This window comes from Ambystoma mexicanum, chromosome 13 (assembly GCF_040938575.1).
Source record: "Ambystoma mexicanum isolate Mex_15411 chromosome 13, UKY_AmexF1_1, whole genome shotgun sequence".
Lineage (NCBI taxonomy): Eukaryota > Metazoa > Chordata > Amphibia > Caudata > Ambystomatidae > Ambystoma > Ambystoma mexicanum.
The window spans coordinates 568,269,815-568,283,714 of NC_090938.1; the positions used below are offsets into that span (position 1 = coordinate 568,269,815).

General features: G+C 48.5%; 1 protein-coding gene across 4 annotated transcripts in view; it reads left to right on the forward strand.

Moving 5' to 3' along the window:
* The window catches only part of FAM117A (family with sequence similarity 117 member A), a 327,775-nt gene that overhangs the window by 27,803 nt on the left and 286,072 nt on the right, over positions 1-13,900 (forward strand). Inside the window, exon 1 of one of the 4 annotated variants that reach the window (XM_069634376.1) lies at positions 13,770-13,893. The exons of the other annotated variants lie outside the window; for them this stretch is intronic. Within the exon in view, the coding sequence (XP_069490477.1) occupies positions 13,855-13,893 (39 nt within the window). The 5' untranslated portion in view covers positions 13,770-13,854. Of the gene's footprint in view, positions 1-13,769; positions 13,894-13,900 lie in introns of those variants that run through there. 4 annotated transcript variants of the gene reach the window in all.

Sequence of the window (13,900 nt, forward strand, 5' to 3'; positions counted from 1 at the left end):
TCTTTTTATTGCTTCCATTCCTTCTTCGTGTTCAATACAAGTGTACAAGGAGACCACATCTAATGTAATCAGGAGATAATTTGATTTCCAAGGAATTCGGTCTATTTGCATCAAAAAATCTGTAGTGTCTCGTGTATGTTGGCGTTTCTACAAATGGAAACATCTGTCCAAAAATTTGGGAGCATTTTCTAAAAGCTAGCCGATTGATGCAACTATCGGCCTACCTGGTGGCCTATTTGCTGATTTGTGTAATTTAGGGATGAAGCGAATAATGGGTGTTAGTGGAAAATCCTTTGGATATTCCTCGTCTTTCCAGGAGATCAGATCTGCTTCAAACCAATTGGTTAATTTTCCATCATACTCAATTTTATAATCTTTGTATGGATCTTTTGGTAGTTCCCATTGTTGTTCAACTGGCACCCAGCCCACATTCAAAGCATCACGCTCTGTATGCCTGTTGGTTTTCCTAATATCCCCCCGTTTTCTCCCGCCGCCATCGCTTAAGTGTTAACATCAGTTTAATTACATTCTTCATTAGCCTGCTGTTGAATCCTTCATTCCATCACCTCTACTCTGCCCATTCGGAATGTAAATCTCCCATTGAAAGGGGTAATGTGCTCAATCGATGTGAAATTCCCTTTGCGTACACCCAAGTAACTGACTCTGATACATTTGGATTAAATGACCATCTCTACATTAATAGTCCCATTGTTCCCTGAGGACAATCAGGGCTCTCCTGAACATATTCTAATATCAATGACATACTCCGACATACTCCTACCTTTCCATGCATTCCTTTTGTCATTATACCCCTTTGTCTCAACCCTCAAAACTGTTTCAACCGTCCCACTGCAATTCTCTGTAGTCAGTTTGACAGTCCTCTATAAAAAATATAGTCCATCAGAACACACTGGAAATATTATTGCACAACACTCTGCTACAAATCTATACATCAAAAAATGAGTTTACAAAATTAGGTAAGCAGTGTTGTATTTAGGCTTTCTGCTGCTTTAGGCCCAAATAAGTGCACCCCCCCCCACCAACATCACTCCACCTCTGCCAGACTCTGTACCTTCACCAGAATCCGCTTCATCAAACTGTCCACAATACGACCCTTCAACTCCATTTTGGCTCCATAACATTATTTGGATGTTTTTAAGGTTGCAGGGATTTGGTTTGCTTCCTCCCTACTAATTCAGGCATGCCATCTTGTATGTTAGCTGAAACAGTGTTTTCAGATTTCTGCTGTGCAAGACTTAGACAAGGCAGTGTGTTTGCACTAGAGGTAATTGTTCCGGCTTATTGTCTACTTTCAGTTAAGGCCGAAAACCATCTTTTAGAGGCAGTGATAAAAATGTAAGCCTTCTGCCAACTGGACACGTGAGAGAAGGCTGGAATGATTAATTTTGGTTGCAGTGTTAATATCTGGTTTCTCTCATAAATTGCCTGCTGTCACTCTGAGAAGCACTTGGACTGGTCTGTAATATTAATGCAACATAACTACATTTTTACATCGTCTTGTCAAATGATAACATTTTACATATGAAATATATGCAAGTGGTGCAGGCACATCGTATACAAATGTGGAATAAAAAAACTCCACCCCAGTCACCTGGTTAGTTATGCAGTTTGCGGGGGGTAAAATGGAAATGAGGCAAGTTACCTGCTGCTCCGATGTACCACCAATCCCTTGGGCTGCAATGCCATTAAAATATGGCAGAAACACAGTAAATTGCTTGGGCATAAACTCCTCAGTAAAGTGAAGACAGTTTGGTTCTTGGAATATTAGGCTGTGCACTCTCACGGTGGAGTTATGGAAGTGTGACACTGAACATACATGTGTGGGAAGCAACCACATTCCACGCAGGGCTCCAGATAAGGCGAGTACCAGTCCTTTTTACGCATGAAAATCTTGTAAATACGCCAGCTTTATTATTTTCCTGGGTATGTTTACACACAGGTTTAGAGCAGAGGGCAGTGCAAAGGTCAGGTTACTTGACAGAAACCAGAAGGCTGCTTGTGATTTTTATCTACATGGATTTAATTGCAAGCCACCTCTGCATCGGAATGTGTTTCTCTGAAGCCTTTCAAAAAAATAAACTGCACACTGATAAAAGGAATGGTTTCTTTCCATTCCGCTTCAGAAGCACTGCATGTTTTCCTAGAATTTAAGGCTTGTATAATTAATAAGATGGAAAACTAAGTTGCAATTCAGAGTTTTATTTTTTTTAAAACAAGTTATGCTTTTTTTTTTTTTTTTTTTTTTTTTTTTTTTCTCCAGTGAGAGCAAACCAGAATTGCACAAATGTGTTTTTCAGAGTTCCGGTGCTGTGTACATAATCATGCAGAGGCAGATCATTTTTACTCTTAATTTACAATCTAACTATAAAAACAGTGTGTAAAATTATGACTATGCACGGTCTAGTTAACATCCCTTCAACCTTGCAGTCAATGGAGTACATTACTATAAATTGTCAGTGGCAGCAGAGTCTTGCTCAAGGGTGAGTAACTGTCATTACACTGATCACCCTAGCCTCTCAAATCTTTAACATCCAAAACCTGACTCTCAAAGTGCAAGTGCTGTTCAAAAACAAACGAAAGTTACATTGGTAATTGAAATAGAAACTCAGCAAAACCTGTCCCTGTGATAATCCAGATAGGTGTTTAACTTTATATAGCGCTTCATAAATGGTTCGTCATACATCTAGGTACTGTAATCATACCTCAGTCGATACTCAGTTAACCAATCTCTGAAGGATGTTAGCCAATAAGATAGCTCAGCCGGTTGAGCACTCGTTTCTGCCATCTGCATGATCTGTGGGTTGCGGGTTCGAATCCCGGCCTTTCAAGGTCAATACAGGAGTACTGACTTTGGTTTGGTGGTAATTGTGATAAATATGTTCGATGTACAGCGCTTTGACAAAAGAGCTCTATAAATAACCATTTGACCACTAGATTAGCTACAGAATTTAGCATGGAGTCCTTGCCTTTCTGCACTGTTGTATCATAACATTGGCATACCATAAGTTAGTAATTGCTCCAGGAAATTAGGACTTTCATTAAACATCAAAAGACAATTCTGCTATCGAATCTCAAAACGCACAATACAAATTCATGTATGCTTTACTATATAATTGGCTAGGTTTTTGTGATTTCAACATTCAAATATATACAGTAGAGATCAAATGGCCAGAAATGATGAAAGGTGTATTCTGTCACAATGCAAATGCAGAAAGCTGCCACATAGTAATGATTTCCATTTTTTTTTCACACGTTGGCTGGATGTCGCATACATTTTATTCTCTTGCAAAGAAGTCATTTTTTACTCTTAAAATCACATTTTTTTAAAATTTAAACTTTAGTTTTTATTGGAATTTTTAGATACAACGAACAGTCAAGAAACCAAAAAAAAGGAAAGCCCCCCAACCCCCCCCCCCCCCACCCTGTGTCCAGAAACCTGTATTTGCCTTGGGAGAATTTCAATGTTCCATCCTTCGTCTGTACCATGGAGATGATGCGATTTGTGGCCTTTAATCGGTTGGTTAGATGACGCTTTTCCCCAGGTCGTGGGTTCCCTGGCGTATTATCTCACCTTTCGGGGTCAATCCCGGCTCGTGCAGGCCGGAAGCCTGGCGTCAAAATCAGTGAACGTCCCAGCCCCAAGACTGCTGCACCCCGTACCAGTTTATGAGGAAAGTGCTACTTTCTTTGTTCACCATCGCAGTCAGTTTGTCCATCAGGAACACATTTTTCACTTTTAGCAGCCAGTCCTCTGAACGGGGGCTCGGGGCTTTTCCACTTCTGGGCAAGGGCCACTCTGCCCGCCCTCAGCATGGTTTCCCACATCCTAGGGAATCGATACAGCTCTGTTTCCTCCGAGGGGAGACCCAACAACATTGTTAAGGGATTTAGTGGCAAACGTTCTTCTATTACTTCTGCCATCCAATCCTGCACTGAACCCCCAGTAGTCCTGAACTTTCGGGCAGAGCCACCACATGTGGCCTCTGGTGCCAGTCTGTCCGCATCCTCTCGGGCACCTAGGCGAGACCCCCATGAACATCCTCGTGAACTTCACGGGATCCCTGTGCCACCCCTGTAACACCTTAAAGTTATGCTCCATGTCCGAGGTACGTGGTAAACAAATTTCCGTGAAATGCTATCTTGAAGATTCTGGCCCAGGAGTCCTCGGAAATCTCTTCCCCTGCTAGGTTGTTCCAAAACATACGAAAGTTCCTTCTGCCTTGAAGGTCGTAGGTGTTTAAGATTTTGTACATGCTGGACACCGCCCCCTTCCTTGAGGTCGCCAGATCGAGGAGTTTCTCGAAGGGGGTCAGCTGTCTCCTCAGGTTCGGGCCCTATGTCGGGTTGCAGAGGATGCCCTTCAGGCGGAGGTATTCGAAGATGGATAGCGAATCTCTTCCAAGAGCGTCCCTCAGGTCCTCGTAGGTTAGGAATTCCCCTTCTCTGAACAGCTGCCCCTCCCATTCCCTTGTCCGACCATTCCTGAGAGTGCCGGCACCCTCTGTCTCCCAATGTAAGGGGATGGCCCCAGAGAGGTCATCGGGGACGGCCAAGTGGTGAGGGGAGTAGTCCGGGGGCCCATGTCCCAGAGGACTCCCAGGGTCGGGTGGGACCTTAAGTGTTGCGGAACCAACCCGCGAGGGGCCCACAAAAGGTCTCAGACCTTCAGGGGATGGGCATCCATATCTTCCAAGTATGACCAATACATCCCCATTCCCTCTTTCATATGCTCCAGTAGGACGCGCAGTTGGGCGGCACAAAAGTAGAGGTAAAAGTCCAGGAGCCCAAATCTCCCCCCCCCCCCCCCCCCCCTCCTCCCTAGGCAGAGTCAAGGTGGTCCTTCATATCCTTGGGGTTTTCCCCTGCCACAGTCTCGAACCCCCTTTTGTAGCTCTCTAAAAGTCTGCGCTGTGATTTTGGTTGGGAGTGCCCTGAAAAGGTAGAGAAGCCGTGGTAGTATATTCATTTTTACTGCAGTCATTCGGCCATACCACGACAGGATCATCTTGACCCATCTCCTCAAGTCTGATTTGATCTCTGCCATCATGGAGTCATAGTTAGTGGCACTCAATTTCGATATATCTCTGGTGAGGAGTACCCCCCAGATACCGTACAGCGGCCTTCTCCACTTTAATCCCGTGAAACCAGTCCAGAGGGTTGAGCCCCGGGTCTAATGTACTCATAGGGAGCAAAACAGATTTTGCGGTGTTGATCTTCAGACCTGAGAAGCGACCGAACGAGGCCACCAGCGCCACGAAGGGGGAAGTGATACTACAGGGTCCACCAGATAGGCCAAGATGTCATCCGCAAAACAGGGAAAGTTTGAATTCAACATCACCCCTTCTGATCCCCCTGATGTCCGGGTGAGCTCTAATCGCTATTGCCAATGCCTGCATCGTGAGGACGTATATCAGGGGGGAGAGGGGGCATCCCTGCCTTGTCCCTCGAGAGGGGGAATGGTTCGGACAGCCTCCTGTTCACCTGAACCCTTGCCGTGGGGGCCCGGTAGAGGGCGGTCACCCAGCTCATGATGTGAGGTCCGAAGCCCATCCTCTGGAGGAGACCCATGTATCGCCACTCGACCCTGTCGAAGGCCTTCTCCGAGTCTAGGGAGAGGACATATGCGTTTTAACCCTGACGTTTGGGCAAAGTGGAGCAGGTCTATTTTGCGTATATTGTCCGACCTTTGCCTTCCCGTAATAAAGCCCACTTGGTCGCCATGGATTAGCTTTGGCATGATTCCCTCCTTTCACCTCCCCACCACGTTGGGCAGGATCTTTTCGTCGATATATAACAGATATGGGACGATAAGGGGAGCATTCCACGGGGTCCCCCTCTTCCTTGGGCAGAACTGCTATTATGGCCCCCCATCATGGACTCGTGGAGGATGCCATCCTCCAGCACAGCGTTGAAGACTCTTGCTAAGAACGGGGCCAGGTTGGAACGGAATCTTTTATAGAAGTAGATGGAAAAGCCGTCCTCTCCGGGGGAGGTTCCCACCTTCATACCACCTATCGCCTTGTCAATCTCCTCCTCGGTCACCGGGCCCTCCAACCCCTCGGCCATCTCACGCGAAAGGGATGGGATCTGTATGGAGTTCAGGAAATCCTCTATCTGGGTGTCATCCCAGTCATACTCCGAGGAGTAGAGGATTTTGTAGTATTGGCGAAAGGCCTCTCCAATATGGGAGGAGTTGCGGCTGAGATGCCCCTGGGTATCCCTCACCTCACTCGCCCTTCTGCTTCTCTGAACCTCCCTTAGCTTCCAGGCTAGGATCTTATCCGCTTTGTCCCCCTTCTCATGGTATTTTTGTTTTACCATTAGGATGCTCCTCTCAGTTTTATGTAGGAGCAGATCTTTCAGTTGGAGCCTGTAGTCCTCCAGTGCAGCCACACGGTCATGCTCTAAAGCCTGGTCCGGGGATCCCCCCCCCCCCCCCCCCCCCCGGCTGGAGACACGCTATTTTACCCCACAGGGCTTTCTCCTGGGCCTCCCTCTTCTTCATGGAGCCTATTTTTATGAGGACTCCTCGTAGGGTTGCCTTAAAGGCGTCCCAAAGTGTGTGCATGGCCACCTCTCCGTTATCATTAAACTCAAAGAACTCTGCTATGGAGTCCAGGATCTCCTGGGCGAGTGCCTCATCTCTCAATAGGGCATCATTGCATTTCCAGCGCCCTCTACGTTCTTCACACCAACCCATCGTTAAAGTGACTCGGACCATGTCGTTGTCCGACCAGGGGACTGGGTCTATCCTATAGCCCGCTACATATGAAGTGAGGACCTCGTCCACCAAAATGTGATCTATTCTCGAACGAGTTGTGAATGGCTGAGTAGTAGGTAAAGGAGGGGGTCCCTGATCTGGGGGTTGGGATTGTATCCGACAGTCCCAGGTCCCCATTAACCCTCTGAAAGTTCTGCGCCATGGCTTCATCCGTGGGTCTGAGGCTCTGGGGGGTAAACCCGTCTTCTGGCTATAGTTGGGTCACCACCAGTGAGCCCTGCACGAACAACCTCCGCTTGTCCCCTACCTCCTCCCAGAATTGGGCCTGACCTTCGTTAGGACTAGACACTACTGCTAGAGTCAAGGGAGAGCCCTGCAGGGAACCCCGCACCATCAGGTACCGACCCTCGGGGTCCCTCTGGATGGCCTCCTTCTCAAAGTCCATGTCCCTTGCCACCAATATGGCCACCCCTCTTTTTTTGTCCTTGTGGGAGCCATGAAAGACCGCATTCCTCCCCCTCGCATTCTAGGCTGTTTCCCCTTTGCCCAATGTGTCTCCTGCAGAAAGAGCAGGTCCAGTTTCGTCCTCAAACTCCCTATGAACCAGGGACCTCTTTGTGGGGGTGTTCAGCCCCCGCACGTTAAGGGTACCCACACCCAGGGCCGGATGGGCATCAGCCATGATCTGTTTTCCTCTCTATTAGCCAATGATAATGCATCATCACTCCCTCCTTGCTCCCCTTGTTTCATCTTTTGGACAATGTTCCCCCAAACCCTCCCACCCCCCCCTTCCCTCCAAACCCCAACTAGTTTGCTGTCGTGGACTGCATTGAGGTCTCCGGCTGAGCAATGTCCCCAGCATCAGTGGGGCCGCTGACCGCACTTTCCATTCCCTTAAAGTGATATGCCTGCAGTGCCACTTGCCAGCTCATTCGGTCTTCCAATGTGCCCACTGCGGGGACCGCTGCGGTCCGGTGGCTTTAGGGAGTCTCCTCGAGAACCCGGCCTGAGGTCCCCAGGCTGTGTTGTTCCGGGGAAACCCGCGGGAGGCTGGTGTCTTTCCGTTGGGGGTGTGGGGGGGGGCAGCTCCCAGGCAGGCACATGCCCCACCAGCGCCGGATGGGGGGGGGGGGCCCCCTCACACCTGGGTTCCTTTGAGATGTTGGCGTTCCTCTTCGGGGGGGGTGACCGTCTGCACTGTTCCACTGTCGCCGTCTGAGGTCGTGTTCCCCTTCCAAGGGGGTGTCAGGTGGGCACATGCCCTGGGAATGGGCCCTGGGGCCACCACGTGTAGAAGTCCGGTGCGGGCGAGCTAGGCCCCTCTGCGTGTCCTCAATGCAAGTGCAGGCTGCAGCGATTCTGGGACCCCTCGAGAGAGGGGGGCGGGGGGTTGCGTTTCCACTCCGGCGTCTATTGTGCTTTGAGGGTGATTTCTTTTTAAAAAAATAATTATTTTGGGGGGGGGGGGGGGGCGTGGTGTTGTGTGGCCTGGAACCTCCCAATCAGGCCCTGGTTGCCGAGACGGCTTGCACAATGTGCTCGCTGGGACCCGCCCCAGGGGGGGCGGTGAAAGCCCGAATCCCCCACCGGGGCCGCTGTCCCGAAATCTTGTGGGCCCCCGCGAGGGTGGGGGGGGCGGATGGGTGCTGGGGGACAGGCTCGCCGGCAAAAGGCTCTCCCACGGGCCGCTCCTCCTTCCCTGGCGCCAATGCACTATTTGCCACTCCTCCGACGCGGCCCGTTCTCAGGCTCTCGGGGGAGCTCGAGTGCCGTTCTTTTTGGCGGGGGCATCACAGGGGGCTCGCCAGCTCAGGTCGAGCGAGTGATTCCGCCTGGCGGGTCCGGGGTGGCGGGGGGGGGGGGGGGAGGGGCAGTCCCCGTCAGTGGCCCAGCCTCAGCGGGAGCACGACGCTCAGGCAGCAATCACCTGTGCGCCCCCTGGTGGCCTCCTTAAAATCACATTTACACTCCAAGTTTAAAAATGGAGCGTAAAATACTCCCACCTCAATCTTATCTGGAGCACTAATTCCACGTACACTCCAAGAGTAAAATTGAGCTATAGATCTGGCGTTCCAGCACAATATTACCTTTGTGGGTGTGATTTAGGCCATGGGTCTTGCCAGCCAGCATTTATGGTAATGTAAAATTTGTGTTCACTCCATAGAGTTGGTTGGACTTGTTGGGCTCACCTGGTATCCACAGGGCGCCACGTTATACTGGATGGAGGTCTAAGCGCTATCCCGGACCCCTCTCTGCTTGGTTATGTGCAAGACGTTGGGTAGTGCCTATAACTGGAGAATGGAGGGTTAAGCTACTGGTTCTGTGATTGAGGGGGGGGGGGGGACTAGCATCTCTCTCTGGTCCAAATCCCCTCCTTTGGGGTTATTGCTCACCTTAGGTTTTTGTGCGTTGAACTCTCCGTCCTGCATCTCTGCAGGGGCGCGTGGTTGGTGTGGGCGTTCCGTGGACCTAGTTGCTTCACTGGTCTGTGTGCCCTTATGTCGGGTCCAGACCGGCTGTGACTCTGACTCTGCTTGCTGTCTTCCAGGTGAATTATGTCTTTTCCACCTTTATGCTGTCTTCTCGGCGTCTTGCTCCTCTACGCTGTTCCCTAACAATGTCATGGATGGTTGCGATCTCGGATGTGCCGCGCCGATGGCGAAGACCACGGTGAGTTAATGATGCGCGCTGCGCTGTTTATTGGTGTTAATTGCTAACTGTGTTCTCAGGGTGCTGCCAGGATTCGCTGCTTGCCCAGGTAAGAATTGTTGTTAATGCTGTCCTTGTTTCTTTACCTTTGCAGGTTGCGGCAAACCCAAGAGATGGGAGAGGTAAGTGAAGCTCAGGATGGATTCAAGACTGGTTACTTCACAGGTAAGTGTTCTTGCTCACTAATGCTGTTCTTATTCTTCCAGGTTATTAATGGAATCTGAATCTTAGGGCTTCAGGATTGGGCCGTACGGAGAAGCAGATGAGCAGGCTCTGGACACAGTGAGCGTTACGCTGCAGGAGTGCAGAATAACGCGAAGCGTGTTCTGCTGTGTGGGCGTGGTTCAACTAGCCCAGGTAAAGTAGTTCTAGGCCCAGCCACACCCAAAACACTAGACCGCATGGCTTGGCTCTAAAGAACAGAGCTGTGTAATGGGCCTCCATGTTGGATCCAGGTCCCAAACTGGTATTGCTTTATTCCTGATGAGCCTGGCGCCAAAGAAGCCAGGACTGACACATGTTTCTGATGGAGTTTTAAGGCCCTTGGGGCCAGTGTGAAGGGCTTTAGCCCCACTGCTGCCAAAGGGCTGTTATATCTGAGGGGGAGAGGGGGGGGAGGGGGGTGTCAGGGACATGGATCGTGACGGGACTGTAGAATACATGAGGACATTTTGAGATGTGTGGGTATATAGGTGTCCTGTCTGAAGTACTGTTTTAAAGTAAGTTCTACCTTGTATTTAAAAATATAATTCATGTTAAGATTATTTATAAGCATCAGAGTTATGCATTTTGACATACTTTGCAGTTGGTTGTCCTGGTATTACTGAGCGTGCCGCAGAATGTAATCAAAGACACACGATAAAACCAGCAGGGATGCTGTTGGAAAAGATTTCCATTTATGTGTAATTTTTCCCTCCAGTTGTGAACCTCTTCTCTTCCCCCCCCCCCCCCCCTATCCCCCAACGTTTTGCTGTTGTCTGACCATCCTAGCCTGACTTTCACCAGTGGAGCCCATCCTTCTGATGTACTCTGCTGGGCTTTTGCTCCTTTTTGTTATGGGGGAAACATTTATGCCCTTCAGAATGTCAGTACTGGGAGACTTTAGTGTTTCACTTTGTTGCTATTTCTTAGTAACATTTTATCAGTGCACAATATACCTTGCAGTGCGCTGGGGTCCCTTTTTTCATTTTTAAGGCCCTAGACTCCCTTGAAGGATTTTTGTGAATGTAAAGTGTGCCCAGGACCGAGCTGGTGGCAGCAGTTACTTTTAAAGCGGCATTGTTTGACTCTTTGTGGTTCAACCACATTTACTGTGTTTGGCCCAGGACAGTGGCCAGTGCCCCAAATTGCCATGCCACAATGTCCTTTTCTGTCCTTTGGCCATCTTGTCTCTTTGTCTTCCCCCAGTTGAGCTAACCAGGGAATGTCCTTATTTGGTCCTGCAGACCCCACGCAAACCGACGCTTTTGCAAGGCTTCTGTATGCCTTGTGTCGCCTCAACCAGGATGTGGGCTGGAGCAGTCTAGTTCCAATACACATCCTGGGTGCCAGTATGTCTGGTGTGCTGGGATGACTGGGACCACCATGGTCCATGATTGGTCCACGTCTGGGATGGTTGAATGTGAGCAGATATTATTGGTTTCTCCATTTTGGCGCGAAGATTTTGGATAAGAAAGCACCTTGCACCCATTCCAGGTCTATCTTCTGAGTTCACACTGAACTTAGTAAAGGAGCCAAGTATCCTGAACTGCTGAAGCAGATCCGTGGAACTGCTGGTGACCCGCTGGAAGGTTTGGCAAACTGACCCCGCTATTGTCCCATCAGAGCCCCTGTTTCGCATCGATCACAGAAGGCCTGCAAGGCCGCTTTGATTGGAATAGTGGGACTAACATTTCTCGGCACCTCCTGCAAACAAGCCTGCTCCAAGTGTTTCTGGACCACCGAGTGTAATGACAGCTCCTACAGGACTTTTGCCCTGGAACCGCCGCTGTCTCAAGTTTCGACTTGTGCCTGTAAGCTCTCGGTATAAGGCACTCTCCCACTGAGTTTCATACACCTAGCATTCCTAAGTCGAATTAGGAGAGTATGCCTTAACGTGAGCATTCACGGTCAGTGTTGCACAGCGGTGGGGACTATCTTCATGGGTGCCTTGCTGCTGTGCCCCAAGACTTGCTGCAGTGGAACTGGCCTGATCCCTTCCCCAGTGAATTCCGAAACGCAGCCCCTGAAAGACGCAGATCCGCGCAACTGCAGGATTCGAACCTGCAAACGAACTAGACTTGACTGGCAAAGTTTGGTCTGGAGTGCGTCGAGGGTCGGTATGTACTTGCATCCCTTACCGGTGGCCCCTGGCTCATCCATAGACTTTTACGTTCCAGTGTTCCCTGAGAGCCACTCTCCTTTGTCGAGGTAGCCTATGCTACTTAGATATTCCCATGTCTTGGAACCTGTTCTGCCCTCTTGGGGAGACCCTCCTTGAATAGTGGGGAAGTTATTACCTCCCCCACCTTGCGGAGCCAGTACAGCCCCCTGAAGACTTGTTTTGAACTTAACTGCACGATCGAGTGCTCCAGCACGGAATGTACTTTTGAGCACAAGTCTCCACCCTTCTTAGTGACTGGACTGCCTATTAGTTCGGGTTTGAATTGTTGGAGTGCCTAAAATATATCTGCACTGTGTGACCCCTTTCTTTGCAGGTTGTGGATCTCTACTTGTGTAATATTCTTTTAGGTTACTGTATATATGTTTCATAGTGTAGTGTTTAATATTGCTGAAGATTTACTGTGTTAAAATGCCTTCAATAAATGTATATCTAAGATAGATGGGGATATATATATATATATATATATATATATATATACACACACATATAGACCCCTGACTGAGTAATGTGTGATGTTTACTGTGTGTGCTCGTTGTGGGCTTTGAATCACCCTCACCCCTCCTGAGACCTAGACTTGACCGCTGCCAATGCTACCTTGATTTGATCTGACTTGTCCAGAAGGTTACCCTGTTGCTAGAAACTAAGCTGGCTTTCTGAACCTCTGCCCACCAGGGCATAGTTCAGAAATCCATCTTATTTTTGCCTGCTTAGCACTATTTCGGATGCCTGAATGGGTATCTTTATGGGACACCTTTACAGCTCTGAAATGGTGTGTACCTTTGTGTCACTGTTTCTGTTCTCACCCATCTATGGCTTTCGGTATCCGCTCAAGGCTCCTTGGTACTCTTTGCCTCTATGATTTAGTTCATGCTTGCACGTTTTGGGCAGCCACAGACCTCTGAAATATGGGTTCAGGGAGGGAAATTAGTGCTTGCTTCTGAACATCATTTTAGTGCCACCTGTGGGAACTCTGTGATTGACTTATGCATCAATTTACAATATTAAACTCACGCCTATAATTTTTAACCTTTACTTTTCTGAAGGGGGAAAACACTAATTTTGCCACTGTTTAAAAATAAATACATGTGTATTGTAATATACAAGTGATTACACAGTGTATGTTGATTAGAAAGAACGCCAAAGATAATGAAGTAGCACTTATAAAACCATTGAGGGTTAGGCTGTTTTGCATATTAAGAGCATTTTGGGAAGATCAGAATGACCAAAGAGATTTATAGATCTGCGAGAGGTGTATGACTGAATCACTAAATAACTAAAGCACGCTGTTTGGTCCAAGTTTCCCTCTTTTCTTGTATATAAATCACCCTAACAAAGCTTTTGCAAATAACAAGCATATACAAGTTTGACCATCCAAGACTTTAGCTGTCCGAGTGTAATGACTAACAGCTCAAAATTACTTGCAGTTGTGGATCAACCAGACTCAAAACAAAATTGGCTTTATATTTAAAAAAAGACAACCAATAAATTGAAAACAAAATGCTGCTCCCCTGACTATCTGGTGCCGTAGGACTGGGCCTAGTCCATGATGGAACCAGATCACAGGACAATAACTCAGAAGTCCAAACAGTAAGATGAATGGAGCTTTGTGCCAAGTCTCATCAGAATGGAGTCTCTGTAGTTCAGTTTAATAAGCATGTATTGGTGATCGTTAAGTTCTACAACAATTTAACCAGGGGTAAGTATGTGTTTTTTCCTTTCTTCCAGACAAGGGTAATCCGGGGGCAGGATACTCGACCCAGGTTTGCCGATCAAAAGGGGAGTGGCCTGGTATAAGGAGACAAGACTTGTTCACAATATCCTAAGGAGGCCAGATGCACTGCCTTTACTTACCCCCTACTGACTCTGATTTTCCCAGATGCTGATGTGGACTGTCGGGGCTAGCTGGGGCTTTATCTTCGGCTGTTGGTTCTGGTGAGAGGTGCCCAGGAGTTTCAGGTTCGAGGATTCTTCTGGTCGGGTACAGCTGCAAGATGCAACCTCGGAAGTGTATGAACCACTGATGGAGGCCTCTTCAGGGCAATTCACAGGCTGGAGGAAGGTGAGTT